The 25673-nt window shown below is 40.8% G+C and overlaps 1 protein-coding gene across 1 annotated transcript in view; it reads left to right on the top strand.

The window, feature by feature from the left end:
* The window catches only part of TMEM117 (transmembrane protein 117), a gene marked incomplete at both ends in the record, with an annotated part of 190871 nt that overhangs the window by 137335 nt on the left and 27863 nt on the right, over positions 1-25673 (top strand). Inside the window, one exon of the mRNA XM_079549617.1 lies at positions 12054-12213. Within this exon, the coding sequence (XP_079405743.1) occupies positions 12054-12213 (160 nt within the window). The remainder of the gene's footprint in view (positions 1-12053; positions 12214-25673) is intronic.

Here is a 25673-nt window from a genome sequence, read left to right as displayed (position 1 = left end):
AAAAAATCAGACAATTGTGTTATTTACTTGCTTATACAGAGTAGACAAACTTCAACTGGAGAGATTGAATAAATATTGTTATGTAGCATCCAAAAGCTTAGTTATGGTATTCAACTGGTCAAACGCCTGCTCTGAATCACACAGAACAAGTATTTGCCCCCGGCCTATTTTCCCCACCTCATGCAGCTGATACAGTGCCCTAGCTCCTGGTTCCCTGAGTGCAATGAGATGCAGGAATTGTGCCCAGTTCTGACAGCATTCCTCTCAAGGCTGAAGTCAGATTTCCTGTATTGATGAACTGCACTCGCCTGCTTACAAACCATTTTCACTGAAAAATGCAAGGCAGATTTATCCTAAGTCACTGCTCTGAGAACGATTTTGAAATTTGTTTCTGTTGTTTCTTGAGCTGTCTTCCAACCCCATCCTGTTGACAGAGTAAGTGATTGTCATGGTTCTATGTTTTTTTGTTGTTGTTGTTTTTGATTTTTGTTTTTGGGTTTCAGTATTCCACATCAAAACATCATGTAGTGTACGGGGCATTAAAGTGTCACTGCCCCAATTCCAAGTACCTATCCCTGTACATTACAGCAGTCACGGGATCTGACCCTTCCGGGTGGGGGGTGCGCGCTCTTACTGCCTTGCAGTGGGTGCTGGAGGGTGCTTTCCTAGCCGTTCCAAGCTTTTCAGGTTTGAATCGGTCCCGGGAACTCTCTCTCTCTCATCTTGTCTGATTTATTAATCTCAATTTCAATTAAATTGTATATATTGTGTTATTTTGTATTCCAATATTATAGTAAAATAAGTTTTCCTCCATAGATTGTTGCCGCTGCTCTTTTCCTCCCTTCCTTCCTTCCCATTTTTGTGGGACTGGGGTGGGGGGGGAGGGCAGAGGCCTGTCGCCCCTGTCACGGACATAGATTGATCTGGTCAACTCTGTGACAGATTTTTGGCGCCCAACGTGGGGCGATACAGCAGAAGAAGCCTTCACGAAAGGAGAGCGAATAATCCAAATTCTTCTGAGTGCTGGTTTTGCTATTAAGCGAAGCAAAGTGAAAGGACCTGCCCAGGAGATTCAGTTCCTAGGTATAAAGTGGCAAGATGGCCGTCGTCACATCCCGACAGATGTGATCGACAAAATCACTGCTATGTCTCCACCCACTAGCAAAAGAGAGACACAATCTTTTCTGGGTGCAGTGGGATTTTGGAGAATGCATGTTCCAAACTACAGCCTCATTGTAAGCCCCCTTTATTATGTGACGCGAATGAGAAATGAGTTTACATGGGGCCCTGAGCAGCAGCAGGCTTTTGAACAGATTAAACAGGAGATAGCCCGCGCCGTGGCCCTAGGGCCAGTACGGACGGGACAGGGTATAAAGAACATCCTCTATACCGCTGCTGGAGAGAACGGTCCCACTTGGAGTTTGTGGCAAAGAGCCTCAGGAGAGACCCGAGGCCGACCCCTGGGATTCTGGAGTCGGGCGTACAGGGGGTCGGAAGAGGGCTACACTCCAACTGAGAAGGAGATCTTAGCTGCATATGAGGGGGTTCGGGCTGCTTCTGAAGTAGTCGGTACTGAAACACAGCTCCTTCTGGCACCTCGACTGCCAGTGTTGAACTGGATGTTTAAAGGAAAGGTTCCCTCCACCCATCATGCTACTGATGCCACTTGGAGTAAGTGGATTGCACTGATTACACAACGAGCACGGATGGGGAACCTCAGCCGTCCAGGAATCCTAGAGGTCATCATGGACTGGCCTGAAGGTAAAAAGTTTGGAACACCACCAGGAGAAGAAGTAGCTCGTGCTAAAGAGGCCCCACCATACAATGAACTACCAGAGAATGAAAAGAAATATGCCCTGTTCACAGACGGATCGTGTCGTATTGTGGGGAAGCATCGCAGGTGGAAATCTGCTGTGTGGAGCCCCACACGACAAGTTGCAGAGGCCACTGAAGGGAAAGGAGAATCAAGCCAATTTGCAGAGGTAAAGGCCGTCCAGCTGGCCTTAGATGTCGCTGAACGGGAGAGGTGGCCAATGCTCTATCTCTACACTGACTCATGGATGGTAGCAAATGCCTTATGGGGGTGGTTACAGCAGTGGGAGCAAAATAACTGGCAAAGAAGGGGTAAACCTATTTGGGCTGCTGAACTGTGGAAAGACATTGCTGCCCGAACAAAGACTATAGTTGTAAAGGTGCGCCATGTAGATGCTCATGTGCCCAAGAGTCGGGCTACTGAAGAACAGCAAAACAACCATCAGGTAGACCGAGCTGCCAAAATTGAGGTGGCTCAAATAGACCTGGACTGGCAGAACAAGGGTGAATTATTTCTAGCTCGATGGGCCCATGAGACCTCAGGTCATCAAGGGAGAGATGCAACATACAAATGGGCTAGAGACCGAGGGGTGGACTTAACTATGGATGCCATTGCACAGGTTATTCATAACTGTGAAACATGTGCCATCATCAAACAAGCCAAGAGGATGAAACCTCTCTGGGAGGAAGGGCGATGGCAAAAGTATAAATATGGGGAGGCATGGCAGGTTGATTATATCACCTTGCCACGATCTCACAATGGTAAGCATTATGTGCTTACTATGGTGGAGGCAACCACTGGGTGGCTCGAAACATATGCAGTACCCCATGCTACCGCCCGAAACACCATACTGGGTCTCGAGAAACAAGTCCTGTGGCGACATGGCACCCCAGAAAGAATTGAGTCAGATAATGGGACTCATTTCAAAAATTCTCTTGTAAATACTTGGGCCAAAGATCATGGCATCGAGTGGATTTACCATATTCCCTATCATTCACCAGCCTCTGGTAAAATTGAACGATACAATGGATTGTTAAAAACGATGGTAAAAGCACTGGGTGGCGGAACATTTAAGCACTGGGAGAAACATTTGGCAGAAGCTACCTGGTTAGTCAATACCAGAGGATCTATTAATCGTGATGGTCCTAACCAATCCAGTTCCCTACATACCGTAGAGGGAGATAAAGTCCCTGTTGTACATGTAAAGAACATGTTAGGAAAGGCAGTTTGGGTTCTTCCAGCTTCTGGAAAGGGCAAACCTCTCCGTGGTACAGTTTTTGCCCAGGGACCAGGATCCACTTGGTGGATAATGCAGAAGAATGGGGATGTCCAATGTGTACCACAAGGAAACTTGATGCCGGGGGAGTGCAGTCAGTAATTCTATGTATATACATATATATATATATATAGCCATGTGTGAGTAGTGCATTTTAATCATTTTTTGTTTGTATATATGTATATATATTTTAAGCATGATGTAACGATGTAGAATAAGGGGTGGAATGTCATGGTTCTATGTTTTTTTGTTGTTGTTGTTTTTGATTTTTGTTTTTGGGTTTCAGTATTCCACATCAAAACATCATGTAGTGTACGGGGCATTAAAGTGTCACTGCCCCAATTCCAAGTACCTATCCCTGTACATTACAGCAGTCACGGGATCTGACCCTTCCGGGTGGGGGGTGCGCGCTCTTACTGCCTTGCAGTGGGTGCTGGAGGGTGCTTTCCTAGCCGTTCCAAGCTTTTCAGGTTTGAATCGGTCCCGGGAACTCTCTCTCTCTCATCTTGTCTGATTTATTAATCTCAATTTCAATTAAATTGTATATATTGTGTTATTTTGTATTCCAATATTATAGTAAAATAAGTTTTCCTCCATAGATTGTTGCCGCTGCTCTTTTCCTCCCTTCCTTCCTTCCCATTTTTGTGGGACTGGGGTGGGGGGGGAGGGCAGAGGCCTGTCGCCCCTGTCACGGACATAGATTGATCTGGTCAACTCTGTGACAGTGATGTATCCATCCAAAAGTAAACCAGAAGAACCCTTCTCCTTATGTAGAATTCTGTGGGTTGTTGGTTTTTTTTTTCCCAACATGCATTCCTCTGGAATTAGGCAATTAACTTCTAACTTTGGAAGCTGAGTGTGAACTGGAGTGCCATAGATACAACTCATGTGAATCCTATACTAGCTTGTGTATGGTAGGTATTGATTGAAAATATTTTTCACAAGCAAGACCATGAGCCTCCATAAACTGTTTTTCCTTTTCTTTGTCACAGATAGGAAATGGCATTTGAGACTTAAAGCTTATAGCTGATTAATTTAATTTAAATGAGCTGGTGTTTGAAATAGATAACACTTTCATTTTAGTAAATTAATGATGTGGCAAAAGGAAACTCAAAGATGCTTCTACCTATAATAAAAAATGATACTCTCTAGAATTCTAATATTTTGCCATGTGATTACATTTCCTATTCTTATTCACTTTATTACATGAAACACAGCAAAGTGCTTTCTCTGTACATTAACATAAATGTAATTTCAGACTTTATAAGACTTTATACAAATCTTTGTACAAAAATCCCAAGTAGATCTGGAATCATACTCTTATACACTGTAATAAATTCACAACTGTCACAGTCTATGCATAGAAGCAAAGGAAGCTTTGCTGGAGAGGAATAGCTTTTCTTTGCCAAATGGATATGATTGGAAAATGAGCTAGCACTTCTTATATTCATAAAGATGTTTTTCATTTTTCTAAGTATAATGAATATTTAAAATGCAGAATAAAAAGCTTCAATTGTGTCTTGTACAAAGAGTTCTTTATTCTCTGTGTGGTCCAGTTTCTTCTGCTCACCAGGCAGAACAACAAGCATAGACTGGAAGACTTTAGCAGGAATACAAGGCTCTCAAAATGCACACTGTGTACTATTAATAAGCAATTATGAGCCAGTTCCAATATAGGCTTCCCTTTGCTATTCCCTATTCAAGATAGAAAATATTTCTGAAATTGGCAATTTCAGAAATGATATTTCAGAGCCCCCAGTTACTGGCAAATGCTGAGTTACTTATCCATTACTCCCTGCTGCTGGACAGAAGTCAGAAATGTTCCATTGTGAATTATTTTAAAAAAAAAAAAAACAAAATGCAATTCAGTGTTTTTTTAGTAAAAACAATTTTCTTCTAACTGGTATTTAACTTTAGGTAAATAGATCTTTTTGATGGTAATGTACTATTTTCCTCTTACTTATGCCTGTACATCATGCCATGAGGTATGTGAAGCTCTGAAATCTGATGGTGTTATTATTCCATGTCTCTTCCACACATTTGTCCCCTGAAGTGGGAGTATCCCTCTGGAATCTCACCTAGTGGGTTGCAGTAGTAGGTGGAGGTGCATGAGACACACGCACGTTGTCTGTCTCTCAGCACCGTTTCCATTCATGGCAATGCACCATGCTGCTGCACTGCAATAGTTGCTGGTGGGTGCAAGCAGAGCTCCCAACCCACTGCTCTCTCTCCTGGTAGAGTTCTGTCCCACCCAGGGCAGGAGAGCAGAGAGCAGCTGGAGTCACAAATCTGTGCCACTCCAGGGAACCTAGATGCCTTTCACCAGCACAGCATCTGTCCCTTGCAATTGCTTAATTGCAGAAGTGGTGCTGACACCAAGCAACAGGCAGACGAAATATTTTATTTTAAACAGGTTTAGAGTTGCTATTTTTGACAGATTTAATAACAGAACCCTTCCTAATTAAAATGAGTGAAATAAAAAGTGTTGGCATTTGCGTATGAACATCTGCAGTAGCATTGTTCTTTATCGTTATTGTACACTGTGGGACAGTATGTTTGGCCAGTGCTGACTCTCAGATTAAGAATTATGGAAAGTATTTAACTTGATGGATGATCTCGCTTTCCTGAGGACTGGAAAACACTCTTAAATATCAAGAGCAATAAAATTAGTTCTTCCTTTTCTGTATCAATTTTCACAGGGTGCTTTTAACTATTTTGTCAAATTTGTGAAAAATTGATGATATAAACCACCGCAACTGAAAACATAAATAACAGTTTATTAAATATTGATTAGAATTGCTTTTCTGTTTCCTACACTCCATCTGAAGCTGGAAGTTTTGACAAATATTGGCTAACTGCTTGGTGGTTCTATTTAGTGTTTAAATATACTCAGAATATATGCCTGTTCGTTTCTTTATTTAGTAAGCCCATGTATGTTATTATATATTGTATTGATTATATACACTCATTTCTTTAATGAGCAATAATAGAAATACAGAATTTAAGATTTAATTTTGTCAGTAATATCAAATGTATGTGGTACTAAGCAATATCTAGAATTCCTCCTAGCTATGTTTAGCAATTTCTAAATAAGCCAGCTTAGTGGAAATTATGGGTCAAAGTGCAATGAAAAGTTCTCACAATACAATGTCATATAAATCTAAGAGCTACTTTTGACTCAACACAGGTAGGTTTTTTTTCTGGAGAAGGTATGGTCAAAGGGCAAGAAATTGCTTTTTGCCTCTTGGAAAAGACAAAATGAAGAAGAGGAAAATAGTCAAGAGTTTGCCTTTCATCTCTTCAGTTGATCTTAGCAGAATTCTTGCTATCTGATCATCAAAGCTACAGCTTCATAAAAGATTTGGCAGAGGGTCATGCGAGACAGAAAAAAATTCTAAGTATCTCCAACAAAGAGCAGCTCAAAGTTGCTAGTAAATTGAAGATAGTATTATCTTCCCTTTGTGTATGTTTGGGCAAAGAACTGTATTTGATATCTGAGCAGTGAAAAGCTTTACTTTCACTGTGTGACAGTTTGAGAAATGAGGTTCCGTCATGGGCCAGAACTTGTTTTAGTAGTACACTTTGTCCTGTTGATTTTGACATGAGGAATAGAAGGTTCAGATTGGAAGCAATTCTTGTTCCCAACATTGAAGTTTTCTGTGAGCTTACATATATGTATAAATACACATAAATATATTTCTTAGCTTGTCTTCATATTCCTATATGCAAATTCTGTTTTGTTCAGTGTTCAGCTTAATACAACTAACACAGACAGGAAGCTTGTTGCGTTCCCTCAAGATGTGGCTGGATACAGTCAGAGGTGCTTCTGGTATAGCTCTGGAGAGTGAATTCCTGGCATGGAATTTGAGGGTGTCTTCAGGCAGTCAGGACCTAAGATGACCACAGCACATTGTGTCTTCTCTCAGGCAAGACTTGAGAACATCAGTAACTTCATGCTTTGCACTGATCTAATGGAGTAACACAGGCAAGCCAGCCTTCCAGTTTGAACTGCCTTTGTCATGGCCCTTAATGTTACTGAGTGAAAACATGCACTTGGCACAGACTGTTCACAGATATTGTTGGGAAACTCTTTTGCCAGTATGGTTGGTGGCAGTGCTGTTACTTTAGAATTCAAACAAAAATAAATGATGTGCCTCCTCTACTCCTGAGAGAAAGCCAGAATTTCTTAGGTTTGCATTAACACTGGATGTTGGTTGCAGTAGGTTGCAAAGCAGGTGCATTCTCCTCCTCTCTCTTTGTGACTTTGTGTCCCTTTTGGAGCTCTTCCTCCAGAAAACATACTTTAGCGTTTTGGAGTCCATCTGCTGCTCTGGCACATGGTGCTCTTTCAAGAACTGCTAAGGCATGGGATGGATGAGTGGCATTTCAGATGCCAGACTGCAGTTGCCAAGATGACAGGCAACTGGCGTTCTGAACTGCACAGTCTAAGCTGTGATGTTCCCAGGCACACTCTTTGAAGAGGAGTTCCCAAAGTGCTAGATTCGTATGGCAGAAGGTCTTTATTTCTTGCTAGTTATGGATCTAGATAATTTTTGATGTATGTGAATGCAGTTATGCATTTAGACTGAATGACTCCATTGCAGATCCCGGGAATAAAAAGGCTCATTGTTTTCTGCACAACTAGGTCTGGGCTCACATTTCATATGCTTACTATGGAATAGGTGCAGAATAAATGGAGAAGAGTTATGGACTAGTCTTCCAGAGCAAAGCTCCTTTAGGAGGTAACTTGATAATATAATTATATCCAGGAGGCAATATGACAACTCTTGCTCCTGATATCCTATAAAGCTGAGTATCACATGTTGTCCCTCCTATTCAGAAGGGGAAATAAGCCAGGCCTGCCAAAAGAAAACGGGAACAGTAGTTTTGCCACTATTTGATGATACCATTTGTGAAGTAGACCAGAAAGTAGGAATGGAAACATCTACTGGAGAATGGATACTGGCAATGGATCTTGACAAAAAAATTTAGATTCTCACAGTGCTGTGGATTGGATTACTCACCACATTAAATTTTGAGTGTTTTTTGATTGAACATTTTGGATTTATCCTCCTAGAAGAGATATTTAGGAAATCTTCCCTATCGTCAGTATTTTGGAGAGTGGATGGAGGTAGCCTTGGTGTTTTAATTTCAGATCATTGTCTGCACATCTCTGCTCACCTACAGACACTACTCTGATTTTTATTTTTATTTTTTTCAGGGAAAGCATATTGGCCTCAACTGGCCCTATATTTCTCGTATTACTTTTTCTCTCTGTGATAGAACGAGTGCAGTGGCTTTGCATCCTTGAAGTTTGTGTCCAGGTTATTTTTTCCATTACACTTTACAAGTTTTTCTGGTTTATTTCATGTGTATTTCTGACTTCTGATATCCTGAGAAGAATTTTATATGTGATTTGTGAAAAAGTAGGAGTTGTTTAAGAGAAAGGTTCAGTATTTTCAGCCTAGAGGCTAAAACAGGTGGATAACATTCATTTTGAACAGTGTAGGTATGGATGGATGCACAAAGTGAAACAAAGCACGCTGCTTCCAGTGATGTTCTGTTAGCAGAGTTCTTTCCTTTACATAAGCTGTGAAATGCACTGCATGCCAGCCTAATGTGCACAGGTTTATGAAGTTTGTCTCTAGGTCTATCACCTCATAACAAAGAAGCCCAGTGCATGCTCTGTGAGCACACTGTGAAACTTAAGGACAGAGCAGAAAAAAATATATAGTCTGATATTTTCAAGAGCCAGAATAGAATATGCATGACTGCTTACAGTACAGATTTGACCCTTGCAAAGACTTGGCAAATGAGGGCCAGCAGTATGGATTTAGTTTGATGTGTGATTTGATTTGACAAACTCAAGACAAATCTCTGTCTTAGCTACCAAAAATTGTGGAGATACAAATTTTTAAAAATCACCTGCTATTAAGAGGTGCCTGGCAATGATAAGTTCCTGTCTTCAACCTTTCCCTCAATTCAGTGTAGAACTGGAGATTTTAGATTGTTGCTAACAGTGATAATCATAGTTCTGACTTTTCTGGATCTCCCTAATAAATTTTACTTCTCAGTATGTAGTTGACTAGGACAGTGTTTGTTTTGTTTTGTTGTTGTTTCAGGAATTGTTTATTTTTATTCTTCAGAGCACCCTTTTATCTTGGAGAGTAAGGGCTTTGCTGTAAAATCTGTGTTACCATATCTGATTAGGTGACCAGGGCACACAGTTGTTCAATCCAGCAAACCAGGCTTAGAAGTGAAATATGAAAGGGCATTTCCTCTGTGACAGGGAGGAAGAAGCTGTACTTCCTAATGCCTACTAGAGAGAAGAGTCATCCCACTCTTGCCGTTCTCTTCATAGTCCTTCTATAAGCAGAAGATGGAGGGTTCCTCCCAGCAGTGCTGTGAATGTGATGACATAGCTCTTTCTTAGTAGTGTGTGTTGCAAAGTAAAGGACAAACTTCACTGGCCTACTGTGGAGTAGCTCACATCTGTGTCATCTGATCCAAGTCAGGTTAAGCTAAATCCTCAGCTTCTCTTAGTCCCCACAACACTAGGGCTGTGCTGTACTTTCTCAAGAAATGGAGTGAACTCTAACCCAGACAAACTCAGTTTATAATAGCTCCCAAAATGAGTATTTTGCTGTTCTAGTATCATAGGTCAAAAGTACCACTGAGTGTTAATGCAACCATTTCAAATGTATCTTTCTAACCATTTTTATCGGTCTCACATTTTCTTATTCTATTAGCAGCCAAATTTTCTGCTCCCTTCCCTCCCTGGTTGACATTTCAGAATGAGTAAAGAAGTGGTTTTTTAAGTGTATATGCATTTCCTCAAGGAAATCAGGGCTTGAGCACGCACACTGGTCTTTGCATGCATGCTGATGGAGCATGCATAAAAATGTCTTCCTTTGCTTGCATACAAGCCAAATTCTGACCTTATGTGCTTTGAACTCTGGCTCCAAAATGCAAATGCATAATTTAAGGGGTCTGAAGCAGAATAGCGTTGAGCATAACTTCTGGGTACATGGTTCCCATAGCAAACTGTGCAGCCTTCAACTAAATTTCTAAACTACTAAAGCACTAGGAGACATGAGTTCTGCAAAATGAGGATAAGGAAAGTCATTGCACCCAGCAGCCAGAGCAGTCTCCACCTGGCAGTGGAGAAGTGCTGAGGTCTGTGCTTTTTCTGGAGAGGTTCCTTCTCATCTCAAGTGAGAACATTTACCACCACATGTGCCAAAGTGGAATCTGTAGGAGTCTGTCAGCTTCAGTACTCACAGGTGAGACAGCAGCACGGCAGATGTTTTGGAAATAAGCAGGCTTGACTGTTGTTGAGGTCTAATTAAGTATAATACACCTCATTCTTTTTTTTTTGGCCCAGGTGCTGGTAATGCGATCAGGGGATACTGTTATAATGCCAACTACAGTGTTGAATATGACTGAATTTATTTATTAAGAATGAAAATAAATGTGCAAACATAAAGGTAGCAGCAGTAAGTCCTTTTTTGTCTCATTATATTGTGGAAGAGACGGCCCATCATGCCACAGAAGAATTGCTCATGAGTACAAATGTGTACACAACTGCTTATGTGCTTATTTGTGCCATAAAGACACAGCAAAGACTGATGTATAAAAATGAATGTCTGTAGACCGGCAGTCTGTGACTACTGCTGTACAGACTTTTCTTTTACTCTGCTGAGTACTTGCTCTGATTAGAAGTGCCATAGGAAGTATTCTTCACAATTTTTACAGTCCTCAGTAGCTGAAGGAAATTAGACTTCATTGCTCTAGAACAAACTCCACACTGCCACAATAATTTAGTTCTATGTATACATTCAGATGTTGGTATGCCTCTATTACAGCATGGATTTTCTGGCAGCTCTGGCTAATGGGAAAAGCCTTGTTCATCATCAGTTTACTGGCATATTTTCCTGCTTTCATTGGACCAGGAATTAAATCAGTTATCATTGCCATCTGAAAGGTGGTGAGGCACTGGCACAGCTTCCCAGGGAAGCTGTGGGTGCCTCATCCCCGGAGCGTTCAAAGCCAGGTTGGATGGGGCCCCAGGCAGCCTTATCTGATGAGTGGTAGTCCTGCCCATGCAGAGTGGCACTGGATGGTCTTTAATGTCCCCTCCAACCCAAGCCATTCAAGGATTTTGTAATTCTCTGAAAGATAGCATCAAATTGCTGCTGGAAGTGGTGCGGAACTATTTTGTAGGGATATATTAGAAAAAAAATTATTTCAGTAGCATATCACAGAGTTGCGTGAAGTACACAGATGTGTCTTCAGGAATTCTCACATCATTCATATGCAGGCATTGTTGCTGTTTTTAATTCACTCTTCATTGACTTCTCAGAAATACTGTGTAAAAAAATTGTACAAATGACATCTTAGGAGATACAGAGTGGCATCTTTCTCTACAACCCACAGAAAATGCTAAAGATTAATTCAATGCAATGAGAATTTCTTTCATACAGATGGATGTTTTATAAAAAATTCAGCCTTCACAATTAATGTCCTGTGGTTCCTGCAACTGAGAAAAGATTTTTCAAAGATTCTAATGTCCTTGGAGCCTTACAAAATATTCTCTCAAATCATTTATTTGTATTTGGTGAAGATTATAGTCTTTGGTGTGTTTCAATAGTTCTATATTATTTTACTTAATTGATTAACATCTCAAATACAAAATATGGAATGAAGAACAAGAGTGATATATGCCAGCCTAACTTTGCAGCATGCTTTGTAGTAGTTAATGACTTTCTTTTTATTGAGGGAAGAGCTGACTGCTTCCCTATTTTGAATTACATGATTTGTTTGGACACTTAGATTTCTTCAGAGTCTTTTCATCAGTGGAAATATACTAATAAAGCAATGGTTGACCACTAGAAGTCGATAAAATAGAATGCTGTATCTTCATTACAATCATATTCTCTCTGAACTACTTTTTTTTCCCTGCAGGACGGTTCTATTTACCCTGACCTCCGTAGTTGTGCTTGTCATCACTACCGACTGGATCAGCTGGGACAAGTTGAATCGTGGATTTCTGCCAAGTGATGAGGTCTCAAGAGCATTCTTGGCTTCTTTTATCTTAGTGTTTGACCTTCTTATTGTCATGCAGGTACGTTTTCCTAACATTCCATTCCAGCTGCCAAGGCTGCCTGCTCACTCTGTTTCCACTAGAGCACAAGGTGTTTTGCCAAGACTATGTAAAGATAAGTAAATATTTAGTTTGCAATCACTATTAGTGGAGGCATTGTGTAACATCATTCTCAGTGACTTTGCAAAAACCCTTTCATGGTGACAACATTGGTGATATCTTTTCTTAGACTACCGAGAAGGAACTTTCCAAATTAGAATGTTTAATGAAAAAAAAAAGAAAAGAAGAAAAAAAAAAAAAAAAAAGACATCAGAAAAAGAAAGAGAAGCTAGTTGTATAAATTCATAGCTTAAATTCAAAGGAGGGAGAAATCCAGATAAAGAATGAGTTCTGTATTTCAAGCTTTTAAAATACTCAGTATAGTACATTATAGTGGCATTTTAATAGATGAAAATTAATATTTGTTATTAAGATTCTACTTTCCACTTTGATGTGAACATTTATGTACGTTCTTTGATGGCAGGTACTCGTATGCCTTCTGATAGTGAGGGTAGCAAGGGAGATAATTCCCTGTAGTCTGCCCGATGTCTGCTCCTTTGAATCTAGCTGTTAAAAAAGGTGTCTGGGTCACAAGTGTGTAGCCAAAAAACTTTCTTTGTGTGATGCAATGCACTACCCTTTGATTTTTCGGTAGTTTGAGTCTTCTGTGAGAAACTCACCCAGTGCTCTGTGAAGAACAGGGTCATTTGGGCTGAGGCAAGGAAAAGGAATGTCAAAGCCTGAATGGCTTTTGCTGTTAGTTCTAGACATGTTAGGCTGTAAAACTGAACCTTAGCAAAGAATCCGAGAACTGAGGGGTCCTTTCTCTCCAATATTATTAACTGACTCTGCCAGAAAAGACCATTTTTGACACCGTTAGCTCTCTTTAATGAGATATCTATTACTTGTGTAATTATCATGGAGGTGACACTGCACTGGCACTCAGAATTTATCACTGCTGTACCAAGGCTGCATAATGTTGAATAGTTCAGTTTTATTTTCCAATGTCCACCACTGTTCAGTGTTCACTGTTGTTCACGGTTAGGACAAGAAGAATGGGAAATGGAATTCTATTTCAATTTCTAGCTTTCTGGTGTTTTCTTCATTTCACGTTTTATTTTGTTTACTCTTTCAAAAAGATTCAAGGGAATGTAAAATAAATGATTGTACTTCATAGGGCTATAATAAAAACGTGAATGAAAATACATGACATGTCAAGCTGCACTGAATTTGATATTGTTTGCCAGGTAGAGAAACAGACCTGTCTTGATATCAAATAATTATTGTCATCCTTTTGACTTTGAAAAATGGAGCTCTAGTACCTCAACCTTGGAGCCGTTCAATTCAGGGAATTTTATTTGAAACAGCCTGTCCTAAGTACTATTTCATGTTTTTGCAACAACAAAGTGAGAGTCTTCTCTTAATTGCATTTTTGACTGATGATAGTGTGATTGAGTTATTTATTTATTTAAAGTTATTTATTTGGCATGTGAACTCAGTTTGGCATGTTTTATTTATAGTGTAGTTCTAGCATCATTGCCGTTCTATACAGTAAAATCAGATTTAGACAGCAAAGCATTAAATCACAAGTAAAAATGATCAGGATTGTGATTATTTGACTAAAGTGTGCTGTAGAATTAAACGTTTCCAGAAATTCTTTTTTATAGTGTTGTTTGTTTCCAGATAATTTATTTTTTTCAGATTTAGCAACCTTTAACAGCAAACTGATAAAATTAGCTCCAAAAAAATTCTTGGCATTATTTCTGTTCGAGGCTGGTGTTAAATAAGAACACAAATGAGGACTCATTTAATTTACTGAGTGCAAACATCTTCTGTCCATTTGAACAGCAGCATTAATGCTGCAAGTGTAACTGCTTTTAGCAACAAGAGAAAAATGGAAACCTGCTCTCAATGTTGCGAAAAATAATCACACAACTGTGGAGGACAACTTTGCTTGCTTAGTATTATTAGAATTTCAAGTTTATCTAAGACCCATGTATACAGCATGAAAAAAAGAATTGTCTCTGCCCTGAAGATCTAACTCTTTTCAATTAGACGTAAGTCAGACAGACGTGTGAAGAGGAGAACACGAACAGCTAAACTTATATGGACAGTTATGCATGAGCGATGCTTAAGGGTAGGTGCACTTTTTACCTTTGTTTTCCATCCTGCAACAAGCTCTGGCCACCTTCCAGCCTCACTGTCCTTTTAATGTGTAAAGGCTCCTTCAGTCCAAGTGATAAATGGGATGTTCACGGGACAAGTAGGGAGGCAAGCACAGATGAGGTTGGAGAAGAAGGAAGACTTGTGACTGAAATGTAAATGTGAAAGTTATGACAGTAAAAATGTGAAAGTTATGACAGTAAAAATACTTAAGTCAACTGGAGAAGATGAATCATGAGGGAGGCTGCAGGACTTCAGCATGACTAGGTGGCTCAGTCATACTGTACCCACTGATACATCATTTCAGGGAGGGGATAAAAAAAACTCACCTACCTGTTTCAGATATCTGTTTGTACATCTCCACCTCATTTTAATCAGCTTGTCCTTGTAGTCAGTGGAGAGGTTGAAGTACAGCTGAAGTGCTTTTAAACATACACAGTAGACTGAGACGTTACATGCCCTACCAGTGCATGTTTCCCTCCTCTGAGGATAAACAGATGCAGTGTGTAGCTCAGAGAAGCCATCCCTTCAGCCATGTGCAGGGGAGAGGCTGTGGTATAGCATCAGTCCAGAACTGAAGATCCAAAAGGTCCTTCTCAGCTATTGTCACTCTACTCATGTTTTATCAAGGGGAAGCTCAGGCCACGTCTGACTCCCGCTGGTAGGAAGATCTCTGATTCTCTCACTGCTTCCAGACTGCAGTTTGGAAAAGAGTCTGTGTATAAAGCAGCATATCAGAGGTAACTGATATTCCAGGGAGTTGGAGAGGCCTTTATTCTAATCCTGCTTACTAGGACATTTTATCCAATGTAGATAATGAGACTGATTTTTAAAAATAGATTGCAGGTTTTCCCACAGAGAAACAACAGATCAAATTCAGTCCAATGCAGGTGAGCATCAATTAATTTTAAGGGATATGTTTGCTTCTAGTGAGAAACAGCTTTATGAGCTTTTTATTTTTCTCCCTCTATATAAAAGTGATGAAGTTAGTCATGTTCACAGCGTGTTTAATTGTGCCTGCCCTGATCATTGAGATGCTGAGACACTGACATATGTGTGTTCCTGGCACCTATAGCATTCCCTGCTCTACATGGGCGTCATTCTGTTTTTAGTCTTAGTTTCAGACTGGGTGCAAGACCATGCGTAATAAAGCTGGATGTGTAATAATGCTATTATCATGTACTAGAACTTCTACTATTTTAAGGAAATAAATTACATTTTTACACCCATATGCAATGGAAAAGCTGTTAACTGAATGAGTAAGTATGAAAAATGTGTCTGTAATCCCACATTCCATATCAGAGCAAGCAGACAGCAGATCATGATATGTACTATTCTGTGTTATTTTTCTAATGATGTTCCCAGTGAGTTTGCCAATGGGTAGGAGCCTGTAATGCCTGGATTATTAAGTCTCATGTGTCTGGGGCTGATGGATTGTTTCAGCCCTTTTGTGTCTTCCATGAGCAGGTTTTTCCAGACTTCTGGAAGACTGTGGAGCTTTTCAGCATCTCTGTGGAGTTACACACCATGGCAATAGCTACCTTGCTGAGCACTTTGCAAATCCTGTGGTATTAATTCTTGATGTTCTTATGATTCACTGCAACTTTTTATCTGACAGTACAATCAAATACAAAGTCAGAGTGGTCTAAACTCTAGCTGAGAATAAGCCAGGCATTGCTTGTGGCTAAGATTCTTTGAGAAATCTCTGATGGTCCAAAACCTAAATAGCTAAATAATCCCATTAATTCCAGATGGGAATATGGTTGTAAACAGGGAGAATTTTTCAATCTGGATAACCTGAAAGAAATTGAAGTCAAAGAGAGTTAGATAATTAACCACATTTTTTTTATGAGTAGTGCTGCATCTCCCCTTATATAAGTGCTACGGTATCAGCACATGGAAAAGATAAAAACCAATTTCCAAATGCATTTTTTGTAAAACTTTTGTCTTTTAATTACTGTATCATGTAACTGTAGATCACTCTTGCTACTACAGTTGAAAACCCACATTTTTGTTGGAATCCTGTCGCTTTATTCTCTTCTGCAGAACGTCTGATCTTCTGTCTTTGGAGGAGTATTAATAAGAGAATTGGAAGGTTAACAGATTGAGGAAAACCTGTCCTCAGGCTCTCCTGTGTTTTTTTCTTCTAGTTCTTTGCATTTCCCTAAAATATGTCTAATTTAGCTACTTTGTGACATGCATTATGATTTATATATGTCATTGTTTAACTGAAACTTTGACAGCAAAAGGGAACAGAAACTGCTCTTTTTAAAAGATAAATAAAGCAGAGACAGTTTCATTTACTCTGTGTTATCCTGGTTTTACACTAACAGACAAGCTGTTTTGTTTGCAGTGTTAACTGCAATGTGAGTCCATTAAAAACCACCATCAATAGCATCAAGTGCATTCAAGAAGCTGAAATATTCTTGAAGTAAAAACACAGGCTTGTCCACACAAAATGGGTAAAAACTTGGCTTTTGGAGTTTTTATTTTCTTAGAAAGTCTATTTAACTTTGCAAACCTACTTTGTCTATGACTTTCTGCTTTACACTATGAAATTTGATCAATGAATTGATCAAATACATGAATACAATGAAATACATGATACAATGAAATTTGATTAATTTAATCAAGCAAGTAAGAGGACAGTACTGATTACTTATGCAGAATGCACAGGTATAGTAGCTTTCCTTCAAAGCAACCAAGCGAAATATGATTTTGTGTTCATAGAGAAAGCACAAAATAATTTGTCATTCTGTAGATCCTTCCAACTGTAGGTTTGGTGTAAACATTTCCTTGTTTCCTAACAAGCAACAGCAAAAACTACCAACCAATAGTTTCTTCCTGAGGAAGGAGCCAAATTCTGAATGAAGAGCTCAAAAGATTAAGCCTTTTGCCAGCCTGGTTTCAGTGTGCTCCTTTCTCAATTTGCATGTTGTTTGATCAGAGCTGGTTTCTGCAACTGTCCTTCTAAAAGCCTCCCATCCAGGGTGAGCTTTTCTGAAACAAATATTTGAATGTCAGGGCACATTCCTTCAAACCTGTGCTAGGTTTTGTAGCATTTGCAAACACAGTAATAAAATAAAAACCAAAACCCATAAGAAACATCTGTGTTGGTGAAGTTGCCAAACAACATGCACGTCATCTCTGACACTCAGACCTTCTGCAAGCGGGGGGTCATTATATTTTATCTTCATTTACTGCTTGCCCTTTCAAGATGGGAATTCAGACAGAAGGACAGGTGACCAGTGACAGGTGTTTCTGTGGAGCCAGGGTAGATGGAAATTCACCTTCGATAAAAATGACAGCAGATCCACTCCTCTTACTGGCATCCCTAGTTGTTGCCATATGGCTTTATTTCACAGTGAGGTGCCTGTAGCCATATACCTGAAACTTTTTTTTTTTCCTGATACTATGTGGAGTGTTTCATTTTGCTTGTCAGTAGCCAATTTTAGACACATCTGTCAAGCAGCATAGAAAAACAAGTAAGTATTTTGATCAGTCATTGTGTTGAATTATGTGTTTGCTGCAGAGCCCAATGGTGAAAGAATGGGTGTACAGTGCCCTACCTCTCATCAACTGCAGGGTCTCTGGAAGAAAAGGAGACAAGTTCAAGTGAGGTAACCAGCTTAACCCAGCTGGTGGCTGAGCACCACACAGTCATTTTCTCACTCTCCCTCTTCCCAGTGAGATGGGGAAGAGAATTGAGAAAAAAAAAACCACCAAAGTAGAGCTCGTGGGTTGAGATAAAACTATTTACTAAGATAGAGAAAAAGGATAATAATTATGACAAATATATGTATTTTTTTATATATGTATATAACAAGTGATGCACAAGGAATTTCTCATCACCCCGAGTGATGCCCTGCTAGCCCCCTGAGTAGCAGGAGAGAGCTAGAGGAACTCACACCCTCTTCAAAACTCCTTCCTCTTTATGTCGTAGGGTATGGAATATCCCTTTGGCCAGTTTAAGTCAGCTGCCCTGGTTCTGTTCCCTCCCAGCTCCTTGGGCCCTTCTTACCCTACAGAATGGTCTTGGCTCTCCTTAGCTGAATCTATAAACATCAATGTGTTATCAATATTGTTTTTCTGCTAGAACCAAAACATAGCATCATACCATGCACTCCAAAGAAAACAATCCCAGATGAGACTAAGACACTGTAAAGGCAGCCTTTCTATAGATCGTCATAGATTTTTCTTCCTACAAGTCTCTTATGGAGACCTTTTTCTTCTCTTATGCCCTTTCTATATCTTCATCCTTCTGTGGATCATGGAAATGTTCCTTATCAGCACCAATGTAAAATATTTAAAAATAGCACTTGAAATAAAAGTGAATTAGAAGGACCAGACAAGAACAATTTTTGATCTACAGCTTTATTTAACACAAACTAAAGTGACAGACTCAAGTACAGTCCTAAACACTGTTCTGCAGAGACATTTCTCATGGCATTGTTGACATCATGGTATTTCTGGAGCGCAGGCCTTATGAGGAGCGACTGAGGAAACTGGGATTGTTCAGTCTGGAGAAGAGGAGGCTCAGGGGAGACATTATCCCTCTCTACCAATATCTGAAGGGAGGTTATAGTGGTGTGGGGGTTGGGCTCTTCTCCCAAATAACAGTGATAGGATAAGAAGGAATGAGCTCAAGTTGTGCCAAGGGAGATTCAGGTTGGATATTATTAAAAAATTCTTCTCAGAAACAGTGGTCAGGCACTGGAATGGTCTGCCCAGGGAGGTGGTGGAGTCACTGTTCCTGGAAATGTTCAAGAAATGTTTAGAAATCATACTGAGGGATATGGTTTAGTGGGAAATATTGATGATACGTAGATGATTTGAGTGGATGATCTTTGAGGTCTTTTCCAACGTTGGTGATTCTATGATTCTTCCTGCTGGTTCAAACATAAGATATTGCCTGTCCTAGAAGTATTGCTTTTCTTGAATCTGCATGAAATTTCTTGAATCCACAACTACTACTCTTGCATTTATATCTGCATTGAATTTCTTGGTCCAAAATTGCTTTGCTTTATTTCGCTGAGAGTTACATTTTTTGGGGGCTGTCAGATGGCTTTTGAACACAGAACAGTAACTCCCCTGAGCTCCTCCTTATTCCCATGAGATACCTGTTTCCTCCTTCATCTGGGCTGTCACAAGTCCATGGGACCAGATGGGCTGCACCCTCGGGTGCTGAGGGAGCTGGCAGGGTTGATTACTGAGCCCCTCTCAGCCATCTATCAACACTCCTGGTTAACTGGTGAGGTTCCAGAGGATTGGAGGCTTGCTGATGTGACTCCCGTCTTCAAGAAGGGCCGTAAAGAGGATCTGTAGGTCTGTTAGCCTGACCTCAGTACCAGGGAAGGTTATGGAGCAAATCATCTTGGATGAGATTGCACAGCATGTACGCAGTGTCCAGGGGATCAGGCCCAGCCAGCACGGGTTCATGAAAGGCAGGTCGTGCTTGACCAACCTCATCTCCTTCTGTGACTGGGTGATTAGTCTGGTAGATGAGGGAAGGGCTGTTGATGTAGTCTTCCTAGACTTCAGCAAAGCCTTTGACACGGTCCCTCACAGTATTCTCCTGGGGAAACTGGCTGCCCATGGTCTGAACAGATATACACTTCTTTGGGTAAGGAACTGGCTACAGGGCTGTGCCCAACGGGTCGTGGTGAATGGAATGAAGTCCAGCTGGGAATCCATTAAAAGTGGTGTCCCCCAGGGGTCAGTGCTGGGGCCCATCTTGTTTAGTATCTTTATTGATGACCTAGATGAGGGGATTGAGTGCACCCTCAGTAAGTCTGTAGATGACACCAAGCTAGGAGGTGGTGTCGATCTGCCTGAGGGTAGGGCGGCCCTTCAGAGGGATTTAGACAGGCTGGACCACTGGTCTGAGATGAATGGGATGAGGTTCAACAAGGCCAAGTGTTGGGTTCTGCACTTTGGCCACAACAACCCCATGCAGCGTTGTAGGCTTGGGGATGAGTGGCTGGATGAGTGTGAAGAGGAAAGGGACCTAGGGGTGTTGGTTGATGCTCGGCTGAACATGAGCCGACAGTGTGCCCAGGTGGCCAAGAGGGCCAACAGCATCCTGGCCTGCATTAGAAATAGTGTGGCCAGCAGGAGCAGTGATCGTCCCCCTCTACTCAGCTCTGGTGAGGCTGCACCTCGAGTACTGTGTTCAGTTTTGGGCTCCTCACTACAGGAAAGATGTTGAGGCCCTGGAACGTGTCCAGAGAAGGACAACGAAACTGGTGAGGGGTCTGGAGCACAAGTCTTATGAGGAGCGGCTGAGGGAGCTGGGATTGTTCAGTCTGGAGAAGAGGAGGCTCAGGGGAGACCTCACTGCACTCTACAACTTCCTGAAGGGAGGTTGGGGTGAAGAGGGATTTGGCCTCTTCTCCCAGGCAACGAGCAGGACACGGGGTAATGGCTGCAAGTTGTATCAGAGGAGCTATAGATTAGACATGAGGAAAAACTTTTTCTCTCAGAGAGTGGCCAGGCACTGGAATGGTTGCCCAGGGAGGTGGTGGAGTCGCCATCCCTGGCAGTGTTCAAGAGACATCTGGGTGACATGCTGCGTGATGTGGTTTAGTGCTTGTGGTGGCAATGGTGATGAGGAGACGGTTGGACTGGATGATCTTGCAGGTCCTTTCCAACCTTGTGATTCTATGATTCTATGATTCTATATTTCCTATATGTTCTGTCTACAACCGATACCAAGGGAGTGGGTTATTTCCTGGCTGTCATGCGCTGGCAGGGACAAGTTACTGTCATCCCAGAAATGCTCTACCTGACAATTCAGGAGCAAACAGCTGAGAAGGGAGTCCCAGAGAGCAAGCTGTCCCTTTCCTGGTGGGTATGTGAGTACATGCTGACTCAGAGCAACCTGTGCATGCATCCTCCACCTTCCTTCTTCATGTTACCATTTTCTGTGGACAAAGCATTAAGAATGGAAGTGCACCAAAGAATAATGTATTGCATTTGAAATGCATTACTTTTATTTTCAAGAGAAACACCTTTTAAGTTTGATGGAAATGTATGTAGAGCTTTTGTAAAAGGGTGATAAGGAATGGGGAGAGTACTGTATTATTATGTGTAATTATAGCACAGAAGACTTTACTGGAATATTTTTGAGATTCAGGTGGATGTATAAATTCCTTTTGAAAATCCCTGAAACATTCATTTGTCCCCCTACCAGACCCTATTATAAAGTATAGTTTATTTCTTCAAAACTTTCAGTTAGTTTGGGACTAAGAAAATGGTAAGTAAAATGATTCCTCTCAGAGAAAGGATGGGTGTATGTTGTCCATTATTGTGCAGTCTATATCTTGCCTTTTTAATGAGCTGCCCTGGTTTATACTGCAGTGTTCTCATTCTGTGCTTGTCTAGTTTGATAACTGGCACCATCATTTTATGCTGTGGATTTTTCAAATGAGACATACAAAGTACAGTATTTTTAAGTACTTTTCCTCCTTTGGACTCCTTGAGGATGGTTAAATCTTACTTGGACACATTATATTTGTCTCAGGCATTATAGATTCAATTTGTGAGTTTCTTCCAACTGCTGTAACTTGTTATATTTGTGCTGTCCTGAATCCTATCATACCAATCCATGGCAGCCTAGAGCTGGGTGCTTTTTAGCTCTGTGACACCGTTCCTCATTTGCTGGGAAGGAACAACTGTAGTTCTTTTCTTTCACTAGTTGTCTGATTGTCTGCTTAGCCCCTAAGGTGCTCAGAGAAGGATGCTGTCTGACTTGGTAATGCTTTCAGCGTAATCAGGCAGCAGTCCCAGCTGCAGCCCCCTTGGCTCTGAGATGACTACACACAAAATGAATTAGCTCAGGAAGCTTCTCATTTGTCACAGTTGTTCCCTTTTACCTTGACAATGGGTATCTGCCATACATGTGACACTGTAGCCAATCTTTCACAGGCATAATGAAGCAGTTCTCCAAAAGCAGACTTGCTATTTTCACACACTGCTCCCCTGAAAATGCTGTATCCAGCCCAAGTACACAGAAAAGATGAATTCTAGAAGCAGGAAAAGCTGGCGATTGTTTGCAATTCTTTCACAGAAGTATTCTGATCTTTAATTGCGAACAGTCTTTTCGCAGTTTCTGCTACCATCAGTGTGTGATAGGCTTTGTTGCTGGGGTGTAAATCTGAGGATGCATTGCTTAATATTATATTGCAGTGATATATGTTGAAATAACAGTAATGCTGACATTCAGATAAATTTCAGTGCTCCACAGCAGTGCTTAGGAATATATTATTTGACCAGAAGTCTGCTTTGTAGTGAGCCTTGTTAACAGTTTTTTTTTTTCTCAGAGTGAAAAATCTGAGATGAGATTCAACAGATTCAGCTGTTTTTAAAGTAATGGAACTGTTCGCAATTTGTAAATGCAACCATGTATGTTAAAAAAAGAAAAAAGATAAACCTCAGTGAGCCATCACTAGATAAAGTGACAAGTTTTATGCCTACCCACAATGTATATTTAGCCATGCAGTGTACTGAATTTACAGGATGTAGTGACAGGTGATATGTGGACATTTGAAGTCTGCTGAGAAACAGCACTGAGCAGACCCAGCTTGGTTGCACTTAATCAAACAGTGGCAGGAATACGCCTAATATTGTTGGCCTATGTGCATTATTTCTGCAAATCTGATTGAATGGCAATTGTTTATGATTCCTCAGGAAGTTTGAAGGCTGTTATGTGAATAAACAAAAAGATATGCTTATTTTTATTCTGAGTTCTTCTCATGTCCAATACAGCTGCTGCTTTTTTTTTTTCTATAACAGAAGGGACATGTGTAGTTAATCACTGAGTGTCTTGTAGTAATGAGTACATTAGAAATGTTTGCATCTGTTAGAACCAGACTTTATTGTACCCATCAATAGGTAATTGTCCCTAGTCCTTTCTAATGATTTGAAGTTATAGTTGCAGTGGTTCCTGTCTTTGAAATAACACTTAATTACTCAGCTGTGCTGTGTTTGGAGTCACATCCCGTGAGTCAGAAGTATTGTGCAAGTGTGGCCTTATTTCAGCAAAGATTCTCCTCTCCTGCAGACCAGAAGCTAAAATGTTTCTTTTTCCTAGAGTCTGCCCATGTTTTCCTTCCCTTTAGGGAGAGGAGTTTCCCCAGTCTAACACCTACCAGACCTGACAGATAGACTGGGTACCACTCCTGCCTGACACAGTGTGAATCTGTGTTTCCCACTGGAGCAGTGAAACAATGAAATCAGCATGCCTATGGAGTCCTCCAGCTAGTCTCTTGCAGTTAGGCTGCAGCTTTGGGCTGTATGACCTCTCAGCTGGTCCCCAAATAATTAACCTCTTAGTCTCTTCCTCGTGCCTGGGTAGTATTTGCAATATCATTTTTTTCATTAAGATTCCTTAAAGCTCTGCATGAGCCAAAGTGTGCTGTAGGAGCATTAAGGGTGCTGTAGTTGTGGAAATTGTACAAACACAGATTAAAAAAGATGTTAATCAAGGAGGTACCCTCACCAATTCTGTTTTCACCTCCTCCTCAGTAACCTTGGAAACTTATCTTTTTGTCAGTACATTTATGGCTTGCACCTCCACAGCATTAGTTCCCTGGTACAGTTACCCAGAACACCACATTGTTGCTGTTACAAAATAACAAAATAACCCAAAAGGGAGTGGTTTTATTTCATCTTTTAGGGGCAGGCATTCCAACTCTTCCTTTCATACAAAATCATCTTCAATTTCACTCTCCATCCACTCTCAGTGAGTTGTGCTCTGATGTGGTTTCTCGTATCGGGTACTCTATGAGAAATAAAATGATTTAAATTGTGGCTAGGTAATCCACTTTATCACCTGGAGATGAAAATGAAAAAACAGTGTACGTCTCTTTCTGATGTATCTTGGTATGGATTTAAGAACATAATCTTATAATCCTTCTTGGATGGCTCTTTGCTTTTAGTTTCTCTCAGGTGATCTTTGGGCTTACCTATATGCAATGCGCAGCACGCATTGGGTTTGTGATTACACTTCATTCCACTTCAGAACTGTATGCCCAAAGCAGAGAAATGGAAATTCCTCAGCAGCAGCAGTGATACCACGCGCAGCATTTGGTATAGGCAGCGGAGCAGAAGTGATCTGCCATATCCATGTTAGAGGAAGCAAAAGAGACTGCTTGCTGTCCACAACAGCACTTTTTGATGGCTTTGATTCGTGCTCTCTATGGCTGGAAGATCTGCTCTGGCCATCCAGACAGTCCCACAGCACTTCTGATCACTGACAGCTTTACGCCGCAGCAACCACCAGTGGCTGCTCCCTCTGAGTGTGTTCTCTTGGCTTCAGTCTGGCCCTTTTGTTCTGACCTTAAGTTGCGAGGCAGCAGCTACATCTTCTGAATGAATGTTAAATTCTCCCGGGGATGTTCCTGGCATCCAGACCAAACAATTACTGCACTAATTTAAATTATACAAACTTCTGCTATTCCTCAAGGTCGGGCTGCAAAGATTTGCATATCTAGACAAAGTGTTCCCTATACAGGGAGGGAGACAAAGGCAGCACACAAACAATCCTAACGTCAGAAACAAGCAGTCCGTAATTTAAGCAAGCACAGAGTTGTACCTAAAAATGGTGTTAAAATGAGACAGCACTACTGAAGCTGCAGAGTCATGCATTCAGAGTTTTTAAAAGGCCAGAATTAAGGTCACTGAAATAAACCTTTCACCCCCACTGTATTGTGATACAATTTTTAATTATCTGTTGGCACCCATTTTCCCACAGGACCTCTGTCTCATTGGCAGCATCGGATGAATGGTGTTCACTTAGCAAGAAGCTATTCAGTATTTTGTTTTACCCGTTTTGTGCACTGTGTGGCCCTAGGCCTTACTTACTGTGCACTACTGAGACCTTGATATGAAGATGGAATCATTCATTTCCTTGAGAGCTTTTTTGTGGCAATAATTGCCACAGTTCCTGAGGGCTTTTCTAACGTTAATGTATTTATCTTCACAATAGCTTTCACAACTGGAGTATTATTGTCTCTTATTGTCCACATTTGATACTGAGGCGCGAAGAAATTACAGTCAAAGGGTCCCTAATTTGAGATGTCTGAGGACATTATTATGAAAATGTATGTTATTACCCATCCTTTAGCTGAGCAGTTAGCTAACTGGGGGCAGAAGAATCTAGCGTGTAATTTCACTAGGCGTAGACAGAGCCACATATTTATTTGATGTAATCTTATTTATTATTATACTGACAGCCCTATTTCCCAAATGGTTGTAGAAGCAGCTTCTTTGCTTGTTCT

The sequence above is a fragment of the Tetrao urogallus genome (assembly GCF_951394365.1).
Source record: "Tetrao urogallus genome assembly, chromosome: 1".
Taxonomy (NCBI): Eukaryota; Metazoa; Chordata; class Aves; order Galliformes; family Phasianidae; genus Tetrao; species Tetrao urogallus.
Note: the sequence above shows the minus strand (reverse complement) of the source record. Positions and strands in the feature narration are given on the sequence as shown.